The 11,608-nt window shown below is 41.0% G+C and overlaps 1 protein-coding gene across 1 annotated transcript; it reads right to left on the bottom strand.

The window, feature by feature from the left end:
- Nucleotides 1-437: 437 nt before the first annotated feature.
- Nucleotides 438-6,079, bottom strand: LOC121293666 (tetraspanin-10-like). The gene is made up of 2 exons (XM_041216834.1): nt 5,490-6,079; nt 438-744 (listed from the first exon to the last, which is right to left on the bottom strand). The coding sequence occupies exons 1-2, from the start codon at nt 6,077-6,079 to the stop codon at nt 438-440; spliced, it is 897 nt and encodes a 298-aa protein (XP_041072768.1).
- Between the last annotated feature and the right edge of the window lie 5,529 nt (nt 6,080-11,608).

Below are 11,608 nucleotides of genomic sequence, written 5' to 3'. Positions count from 1 at the left end.
ATCACTCTTGGTTTGTACATACCTAAATCATCTGAGTACATGTAACCTCCGCATTCCATTCATAACAATCCTTAATTGCATAAATAATGAAGTCACAGAAAAGCTGAGGATAGGTTTCAGAGTCAAATTCAGTCAAGGGCACCAAAGTGAGCCTGAATTTATTTAAAACTCCATTTCCTGTGTGGGTTATGTCAGAATTGGATGCCAACAAAAATATGGAACTGTTCCACACCACACCACATGGACTGCAGCAGTTCAAGAAGGCAGCTCACCGCCACCTTCTCAAGGGCAACTAGGTATGAATAATAAATGCTGGCCCAGCCAGCAAAGCCCACATTCCATGAATGAATTTTTTAAAAAGTCATTCACTCAACAGGTACCTCCCATCCATTGTTGGAAGCTTAAAGTATTGCAAGAACGCCTTGTTTTTCACTCTACTACCAATGGGCCTTGATCAGTTCAATGTCACTCAGTATCTTTGTTGCAAAAATGAGCCCAAGTACTTGAATAACCATGAGAATGACACCAAATGTACTAATTGAACCTACGTTACTAGTAAGCCAGCTAATGAGGCGTGAGATACACCCGCGGAGGTAAATATAATTCTGGGCTGTCACTTCTTCCATATGTAAAGTACCAAATCCACACTGAGAGTTCATAACCATGCCATTTTCTTGAGGATTGATGCAACATGAAGCTGGGGCTCCACAAGCATGGACACCCGGGGAGCTGCAGTTAAAATACCTGCAAAAGAAAATGTAAATCAAGCAGCTTAGAAACACATTTTAACTGAGAAAAACATACACCATTTGCATTCTTTTCCAATTTCTATGCAAGACTATTTGCCTCCACGATTCCTCTCCTCTCTCAATGAAGAAGTACATGAGGATTCATGAGTCAAGGTATTCCATAACCACTGTCAAAGCTCTATGCTATACACTAATTGGAAGAAAACTTGCTATGATGGGAGACATGCAGTGTCGATGAAACTGTCTACTCTTCTGAAATATTCCATTGACTATTGGTTAGGAAAAATGACAAGCTATCATGACTAAAGCTATAGATATGAGCGGTAGTTACCAAAGTGAATCCTGCATACAGCCATCAGATAGAAGTGAGAACCTCTCCCGGTGTGACATTAAGTTATAACTTGTAGGAAATATGTTTTGGAGCTTTTTGACATGGTGTGACACTATCAGTTTCAAATCAACTTGTACATTTTAAATAGTAAGCTATATGAATGTATGTACTATATAGTTAGCACAAATGTCTAATCCTGTTCATGGAATTTGGATACGCCAACAGAAAAAAACTGGCAAGCCAATATTTTAAATATACATAAGTAATTATGAATTTTATTTCATGTGGAATTAAGCCTGCAGCATGTATCAAGCACAAACTCAAAGACAAAAATAAAGAATGGCACCAACAGTTTCGTTATAGAATCATGTAAACAGAAAGTTGTCCTGCAAGATCTTATTAATCTTATTAAAATGTAAAAGATCCTGAGGGGACTTGATAGGGTGGAAACCTGGGGTGGAATTTTACGACCCCTCCTGCCAGCGGGATTTTCTGGTCCCAGTCCGTGGACTTTTGAACAGCTCGCTGCATTTTACGGCCCTGCCCTTGCCGTGATGGGACCATAAAATTGCACCCCTGGTTCCCTCTAGTGGGGAATCTAGAACTAGGGGACACAGTTTAAAGGGAAGAGGTCTCCCTTTTAAGACAGAGATAAGGAGAATTTCTTTCTTTCAGAGGGTGGTTAGTCTGTGGAATGCTCTTTCTCAGATAGCATTGGAGGCTGTCTCATTGAGCTTCTTCAAGGCTGTGTTAGATGTTGGATAAATCTTTGGTACACAAGAGAGTCAAGGATAATTGGGTTGTGAGGAGGAGGGGTGAGGTGGCTGGGGGAGTCGGCAGGGGGTGCAGACAGGAAAGTGGAGTTGAGACCACAATCTTATTGAAAGATGGAGCAGGTTTGAAGGGCCGAGTGGCCTACTGATCCACCTAAGTCCAATGTTTCTATGTTCCTTTAAGAGTTTTAGGTAAGTGGTCACATGTTTACTCAAAAAGGTAACTTTAGTTTTGGACTTCACAAACCATTTCAAGCAGCCTTCCTCCCACATGATTATACAAATAGTAAAACTAGGGCAAAATAAGAAAAAATGATTTTATAAATACTACACTTTATTCAGTCTGATGGAATTTTATTTTGCTATTCCTTAGACTTTTTTTCTTGCTGACACCAAATCAGAAACTTAGGACATTCACTTTACCATTATGGGACAGCTGACAAGTATGTTGTGTGTATCACATAGTGAATTACAAAAGACTGATTTAACAATGGTCTGAATGTGCCCTACAGATAAATATGCAGAACATTTATCAACCTCTCCCTACTGACTTTATTCTAACTTCTCTCACTCGCTTTAGCTCTGTACAACACAGTTACCACTCTCCTGCCAAATCTCTGTCAGTACCAATACCAGTCCCTCCTTTTGTTTATTCTAGCCAAAAGGTCAGTGTGAGTACTATCAGGATTTCTGCTTTGTATCTATGCTGATCTGATGTCTATAGTTATGAATAGATGTTTCACACAAGTTTCTGTAATGAATGAGAATTACAATTTGGGATAATTTCTCCATCAATTTCTCATTCCTCACTAGGAGGAAGCAGCTGCTGTCTACTTCACATCCTGTATGATGGGAATGGCCAAATACAGAACTTGAGGATGATGATGACAAAATAATACAAAGGGAGGGCACAGAGCTCAAATGTGCTGATGGACTAAAGCTCAGTTTTGAGGCATAGTGGGATAAAGAGTAGGAAAAATGGACAAGTACTCAAATTGAAGGATGTGGTTAGTGGTGTCCTGCAATTATCTGTGTTAGACCTCAACTATTCCCCATGTTTATTAACAACTTAGATGATGAGATAGAAAGCCAGATATCTAAGTTTTCTGATGACACAAAGATAAGTGGAATTGTAAGAAATGTAGATGGAAGCATCAAATTATAAAGAGATATTAATCAATTAAATGAATGGACAAAATTGTGGCAAATGTATTTCAACTTAGGCAGTTGTGATGTCGTCTACTTTGGACCTGAAAATGATAGGACAGAATACTTTCTAAATAGTGAACAGCTTGAAACAGTGGAGGCCCAATGAGAGTTAGGGGTCCATATACATAGATAGAAGTATAGAACCATAGAACACTACAGCACAGAAAACAGGCCATTCAGCCCTTCTAGTCTGTGCCAAAATATTATTCCGCTAATCCCATTGACCTGCACCCAGTCCTTAACCCTCCAGACCTCTCCCATCCATGTATCTTTCCAATTTATTCTTAAAACTTAAGAGTAAGCCCGCATTTACCATGTCAGATCGCAGCTCGTTCCACAATCTCACCACTCTCTGAATGAAGAAGTTCCCCCTAAACCTTTCCTCTTTCACCCTAAAGCCATGTCCTCTCGTGTTTATCTCTCATAATCTCAGTGGAAAGAGCCTACTCACATTTACTCTGTCTATACCTCTCATAATTTTGTAAACTTCTATCAAATCTCCCCTCATCCTTTTACGCTCCAAGGAATAAAGTCCTAACCTGTTTAATCTTTCCCTGTAACTCAACTCCTTAAGACCTGGCAACATCCTAGTAAATCTTCTCTGCGCTCTTTCAATCTTACTGATATCCTTCCTGTAGTTAGGTGACCAGAACTGCACACAATACTCCAAAGTTGGCCTCACCAATATCTTATACAACCTTACCATAACATCCCAATACTTTGATTTATGAAGGCCAGTATGCCAAAAGTTTTCTTTACAACCCTGTCTACTTGTGTTGCCACTTTCAGATCATTGAAATGTCATGATAAGGTAGGGAAATTAATCAAAAGGGTTAATGAAATGTTGACCTCTATATCTCAAGGACTAGAATACAAAAAAGTAGAAGTTATGCTACAGCTATACAAAGCCTTGCTCAGACCTTAAGAAAGACCTTGGAGGAAGTGCAGTGTAATTTTACCAGAATGATATTTGGACCTCAATGTTAAATTACAAGAACAAATTACACACACTAGAATTGTAATCTTTGGAATTTAGAAGGTTAAGGGTGCTTTGATTGAAGTTTTCAAGATGTTAAGGGGAACTGATAAGGTAGATAGAGAGGAATGATTTCTGCTGATTGGGGAGTCTAGGACTGGAGGGTATAGGCCAAAAATTAGAGCCAGAGCTTTCAGGAGTGCAATCTGGAAACACTTTTGCAAGCAAAAGGTGATAGATAGCAGTTTGGCAGTCTTTTCCATAAATGCTAATTTTAAATCAGAGATAGATTTTTTTTTTGTTAACTAAAGGCATTAAAGATAGAGGGAAAAGGTAGGTATATGGGGTTCAGTCACAGATCAGCCACGATCTTATTGAATGATGGAACAGGTTCGAGAGGATATAAGTTCCCATGATACAAAGTACTAAATAATTCTATGTGTCAGTACTGAGAACTGAATAAACATATTGTAACAGCTTGCCTTAAACAACTGTCATTGTTCAAAATTCCCACTGTGTTTTGGAATAGATGACTAATATCAAGATTTGACTTTCAAAAAAAAGGTATCCTTTATGACGGTGATTTTCAGTTAACTAAACCATGGGTAAGAACACCTGAGGGCGGGGGGGCGATGAAGCATAACAAAATTAACAATTGATGGTGAACCTTGACATTCCTGTCGAAGCACTGTGCATAACTAAACTCCAGGGAACTCCCTCCTCAGTCAGAAAACAAATGAACTTTCTAAGATTCCATACGGACAAACACAGTCATGGACTCTCCCGCCAGGACATGTATCCTCTTCCAAGGAAGTCGTCCGTCTATTTTTTATTCATTCGCGGGATGTGGGCTTCGCTGGCTGGGCCAGCGTTTATTACCCATCCCTGGTTGCCCTTGAGAAGGCGCATCTAGGGATGGGTAATAAATGCTGGCCCAGCCATCGAAGCCAACATCCCGTGAATGAATTTTAAAAATGTGAAAATGCTTGGCTGGTGTTTAGATGTGAAAGGTAACAGCAAAATGGACTTTAAAAGCTAGAAAGTCAAATTGGTAGTTTCAGGTAAAAGACCGTTGAAATAAATGTGTTAAAATAAATGTGTGTGTGTCTTATAGCCAAGCACAGAGGGTCTTTTAAATAGCGATGGGAGTCGTTTGATTCAACTTGTTGGAATCCGCAGGACCTCCTCACCAGTCATCCTCACTTTTAGTGAGATTCAGACAAGCGAGACTTCGAGTGGACCAGAAGCCAATTGGTGTGGTAGAAAGGTTGCTTGAATTAATAGCTTCCCCTAATAAAAAGTGACCAAAAAGACAACTTTCATCGGACATGCAACTTTGCATCAAACGGTTTTGAAGAATGGAGACCCGGTTATTTTGAAGTCCTGGCTAAACCCAGTTTCTAAAACGGGACAGAAGGTGTTGTAAATAAATACTGCTCTTATCTACTCACAGGTTTAGCTGCCAGTCCTGGTAGGACTCGACTCCACAGCACTTAAATCCTTGTTGGATCTCGTTCATGATGAACCGGAGGTCCGGATCGTCCTGATACCTCTTGACACCCAGGATCATCCCATTCTGCAGGTACTGTTCTATTCTGTCCCTCAGGACATAGACCATGATCCCACTCATTATCTCGGCCGACACCAATATCAGGATACCGGCGGTGAAGAATTTCAGCAAGCATTGGTTCTCCCTCAGGGCCCCCAGACATCCAGAGAAAGACAAGGTGCCAACAACCAGTCCCACAACCACAAACACCAGCATGGGGTCTGTACTCAGATTGTTAATCCTGTCCAAGTCCAGAGATTCCTTGTCTAAGAGTCCCCAAACCCCGATCCCAAGCATCAAATAGCCGAGGATTGTAAACATGAAATTGAAGAGGAACATTATGTACTTGATGCAACCGTTGACTTTGTTGACTTCACGGTGCTGATGGTGTTGCTCACAAATCACTTGTTGGCCGTTAGGCTCCGACCGCAAATCGCTCTCCGTTTCAGCACCGCCCGACTGGGGACAGCGACTGCACGTCGCCTGCACCATGTCACCATTGCTCAGCACATCTTCCTGTTGGGGTGGAGACGGGGTGGAGGGGGAAAGGAACAAGAGTGGATCATTGAGAGACTAGAATCACTAGAGGTCAGATACTTAGATGTGTTTCTGTCACTGGAGAACGTCGGAGAGCAGTGGAGCTGTGACCACTCGGCGCCACAAGGAGCGCAGTCCATTCAGTACCTGGGATTAACCAGGAGCTCCTGCCCAAAAGCTGATCATTTCAGTACTAAATAACGAGCTCAACAGAAATAGGCGTTATATAACATGTCATCTTATTTCTAAGTGTACCTTTAGAAACGCGCACTAACTTGCAAGGCACACCCCACTTTGTTCTGCTCACTGAGTCTAGGAAATTGAATTTCTCCTCTCACGCACCAAACCTTCCACCTGATTCTCACATCTTCACGAACTGCCACTCATGCATGCATTCAGAGTCGTGTCTCCACACATACACTCTGCCAAACATATTCTCATGGATCAAACACTGCGGCACGCAATACACCCCTGCCGGGCACTTGTCCAATTGTTCATCCAGGCACTCTAGTTACTCGGTCACGGAAACATACTGTCTCTCGCCTGGACACAATAGTGCCGTCTACATCTGCTAATCGTAAACTTGCTGTCATTCTGAAACTTATTTTCACTCATACTATTTCAATTCAACACTCTCACATATACATTGCCTCACTTCATTTCATTCCGTTCACAGCCCATCATAGTGGCAGGTCAGGGCCGCTGGGTGGCACTTTAAAGAATTGGATAGATTGAATTTAGGAATAACAAAAGGGATTCGTGGTATTATTATTATGTAAAAAAGAATGCATGCGTATTTTGTTTTTGCTTTTTTTGCCAGCAACCTTTTTTCTCTAATGGCCCCGTATTTATCAAGATGTAGGGCGAGAGCAAAATGCAATCTCAATTGTCTGTCATAAAAAGTGAAAAGTTCTGATTAAGGACATGGTTGAATATCGCGTTAAGATTATATTGAACGGTGCTCATATTGATTTTACTGTGAATCCCTGTCAACAGCGGCAATAAATTAAGAAGTTATATATAGCGATGTGCATAGACCACACGTGTAGGACATCATATTCAAGTGAATGCAAGACAAAAATATTTTTTCTTTAAAGCTAACATTGACTCAAACATTCGGCTGATCAAATGGAAATGATCTAAAATAGGAATAGCCATGAGTCGAAAATGAGAAACCATCACAAAATCACTTTATCAAATTGTTCCTTCCTTTTCAAATCAAACAAACTGAAATTATCAGATACTTCAAGAAAATTGCCTAAAACAAATGCAAGCTTCTTTCAGTGCCATTTTGCATTTTTTTATTCATTGACTAGATGTGGGCATCGCTGGCTAGACCAGCATTTATTGCCCATCCCTAATTGCCCTTGAGAAGGTGGTGGTGAGCTGCCTTCTTGAACTGCTGCAGCCCATGTGGTGTAGGTACACCCACAGTGCTGATAGGAAGGGAGTTCCAGGATTTTGACCCAGTGACAGTGAAGGAACGGCGATATATTTCCAAGTCAGGATGGTGAGTCGCTTGGAGGGGAACTTGCAGGTGGTGGTTTTCCCATCTATCTGTTGGGCTTGTCCTTCTAGATGATAGTGGTCGTGGATTTGGAAGGTGCTGTTGAAGAAACCTTGGTGAATTCCTGCAGTGTATCTTGTAGATGGTGCACACACTGATGCTACTGTACGTAGGTGTTGGAGGGAGTGAATGTTTATGGGTGGGGTGCCAATCAAGCGGGCTGCTTTGTCCTGGATGGTGTCCTGGAGTGTTGTGGGACTTGTGTTGTTACTTTCTCATTAAAGTCAATATATACAAGTAAAAAAGGACACAGAAAATCCAGAGCTGATCTAGTGGACACACTCCTAGTCCAGAGGTTTGATGGAGTCTGCCAGAGCAGCCACAAACTTTCCAGCATTTGGGTATACTCAGGTATATCAGATTGTGTGGACTTAAGGTAGTTTCCCTAATGGCTTTGTGGGGGTTAGACCAAAGTTACTAACATTGGTTTCTTCTCCAACAAGCCAGGATCCAATTATTTTTTTGGGGGGGGATACCTGAAGAGCAAAACCTCGCTGCCCCGTCTGCCTCTGACAACAGCTACACTCACCAAAAAGACTCATTAAACATCTCACCTGCATGCAGCAGCCCACACACTTCCATGCAGGGGAATGTGGATAGTATAGATAAGGAATTGACATACAGTGAGAAATAGCAAAAAGAAGAAAGAAAAAAAATAAATACTGCATCCTTCATAATCTCAGAGCACCCCAAGGAAAGCAAAGGATATAAATTTGGAAGTAGAGTCTAGTCTAGTTGAGCACAGACATTTCAGCTCCTAGCTGCAGAACAACTGGATGATGATCTCAGGGATCTTACCATTGAAAAAAAGAATATTGCCATATCAGGAGACACATAATGTGGTCCAGCATGGCTGCTTCTAAGATGTGTGCCTAACAGCTGGGATGTTGGTGGAGTCCGTTACCCTGTCATGTGCCAATGTCTGGAAGGAGTTAATCTCATTTCAGGACAGTGTAGAAGAAAGAGGCATATGGGGGAGTTGATGGAATTATGGTACTGTCGCTGGGATAGTAATGCAGAGGGCCAGGGTAATGCACTGGGTTCCTGGGTTTCAATCCCACCATGGCAGGTGGTGGAATTTGAATTCAATAAAAATCTGGAATTAAAAGTCTAATGATGACCATGAAACCATTGTCAATTGTTGCAAAAACACACCTGGTTCACTAATATCGTTTAGGGAAGGGAATCTGTCAGCCTTACCTGGTGTGGCCTACATGTGATTCCAGATCCACAGCAATGTGGTTGACTCTTAAATGCCCCCTGAACAAGAGCAATTAGGGATGGGCAATAAATGCTGGCCTAGCCAGTGGTGCCCACACCCCATGAATGAATAAAAATAAACATATTATTTAGGAGCAGGAGTAGGCCACTGGGCCTCTTGAGCCTACTTCAACAAAATCGTGGCTCAACTGATTGTAACCTTAACCCCACATTCCTGCCTACCCCCAATAACCTTTCACCTTTCACCCCCTTGCTTATCAAGAATCCAATCTAGCTTTGCCTTAAAAATATTCAAAGACTCTGCTTACACCGCCTTTTAAGGAAGAAAGCTCCAAAGACTTATGACCTTTTAAGAAAAATAAATTCTCCTCATCTCTGTCTTCAATGAGTGACCCCTTATTTTTAAACAGTGACCCCTAGTTCTAGATTCTCCCACAAGAGGGAACATCCCCTCCACATCCATCATGTCAAGACCCCTCAGGATCTTAAAGGTTTCAATCAAGTTGCCTCTTACTCTTCTAAACTCCAGCGGATACAAGCTTAGCCTGTTCAACCTTTCCTCATAAGAAAACCCACCCATTCCTGGTAATGGTCTAGTAAACCTTCTCTGAGCTACTTCTTATGCATTTACATCCTTTGTAAATAAGGAGATCAATACTATATACAGTGCTTCAGATGTGGCCTCACTAATGCTCAGTATAACTGAAACATAACCTCCCTATTTTTATATTCAACTCCCCTTGCAATAAATGATAACATTCTATCAGCTTTCCTAATTACTTGCTGTACCTGCATACTAGCCTTTTATGATTCATGCTCTAGCACACCCAGATCCAGAGCGCTCTGCAATCTCTTGCCATTTAAATAATTTGCTTCTTTTTATTCTCCCTGCCAAAATGGACAATTTTACATTTGCCCACATTATACTCTATTTGACAGATATTTGCCCCCTCACTTAACCTATCTATGTCCCTTTGTAGCCTCCTTATGCCCTCTTCACAATTTACTTTCCTAACTATCTTTGTGTCATCAGCAAATTTGGCAACCATCCCTTCGGTCCCTTCGTCCAAGTCATTTATATAAATAGTAAAAAGTTGAGGGGCCAGCACTGATCCCTGTGGCACACCACTTGATACATCCTGCCAACCAGTAAAAGACCCATTCATGCCTACTCTGTCTCCTGTTAGCTAGCCAATCTTGTATCTAGACCAATACGTAGGTGCTGCAGACGCAGCCCAAAAAGCTTGGTCAAAGCGAGAGGTTTTAAGGAACTTCTTAAAGAAAGAGAGAGGTGGAGAGGTTTAGGGAGGAAATTCTAGATCTTGGTCCTAGATGGCTGAAAGCATGGCAAGACTAGATTATCGAAAATCTAAGACACGTAACAGGCTAAAATTGTAGGAGATCTTGGATGGTTGTAGGGCTGGCGGAGGTTACAGAGATAAGGAGGGGTTACAATTTCTCAGGCAAAACTTGTCCTTTCATAATTTACCAAAGTTATCATTCTTCACCTGTCATTCCTAGGCAGTGAGTTTTGGTTGGCTGATAGATTGTCTGGGCATTACAGCTGGGCCCAATCTCATCTGTTAGATAAATGATCACTCACTGTCAGACTATGAAATACCTTTGGCTCATCATTAAATCAAACATGGCCTTCCCCCTTGTTGGTCCTAGGACACATTGTTGCAGAAAGGTATCCAGAACATGCATAAGAAATTTGTTACTTTCCTGCCATGAGCTTGTTTGCTTATATCCATCTAATTCGAAGTTAAAATCCCACATTAAAACCACTCTGCCTTTGCTACATGCTTGTCTAATCTCCGCATTTGTACATTCTTCCACATCACAGTTGCTAGTACGGAGCCTCCACATAACTCACATTAACATCTGAAATATGTTTCTATTTCTTAATGTTACCCATAAAGTCTCCACTGCCTGATTACCTTTCTTATCATTGACATAAATTCATCCATAATCACTGAGGCAACATGTTCCCTTCTATCAGTTTCTGTTTTTTTTGTAGAGCTTATATAACTTGATATATTCTGTTACCATTGCTATTATGACACCTTTACATCAAGACATTTAAAAGTGGTGCAGTTTAATCTGAGCCCCAGTTTGTAGCCTGTCACTTTGGAGAATCAGCCACCATATTCAGAAATACTTAGTGACATGTTTATTATCACATCAACCATATACCACTAGGCCAATTGTCCTTTTTTTCTAAAATAATTTAAAAAGAATTGTTTTAGGATCCCTTCCATAATATCAATAAAATAAAAGGGACTCCAAGACCAGAACGTCAGGTTCAATGTGAAATGAAGCTGTCAGTTATCCTGTTCAGCACTGAGCCACTGATAAAAGTTGTGTGAACATAATGTTGATTCATGCCAAAGCAAAATGTCACATCATGGATTTGGTGAAATCCTGCAGATGTATTGGTGAGAGATAGTTCTCTCCATTTTTGGTCATTTTTCTTTAAAAACATTTTTGGTACATTGAAACTAAAGGGTGTTCAGGGATATAATAATGTTTCATTATCATTTTATACAATTGCCTGAGCTGTTCATGACATACAGTCAACAAAGCATTCACTGTATTAGTCACTAGCTCGTTTCTACATGATGCCTTGTGGGAAGATCATAGGATCATGTTCCATGGGCTCTCTTAATAAGATTAAAGGTCATTTGCAATTTGCA

Source organism: Carcharodon carcharias, chromosome 22 (genome assembly GCF_017639515.1).
Source record: "Carcharodon carcharias isolate sCarCar2 chromosome 22, sCarCar2.pri, whole genome shotgun sequence".
Lineage (NCBI taxonomy): Eukaryota > Metazoa > Chordata > Chondrichthyes > Lamniformes > Lamnidae > Carcharodon > Carcharodon carcharias.
This window is presented reverse-complemented; position numbering and strand designations above follow the sequence as displayed.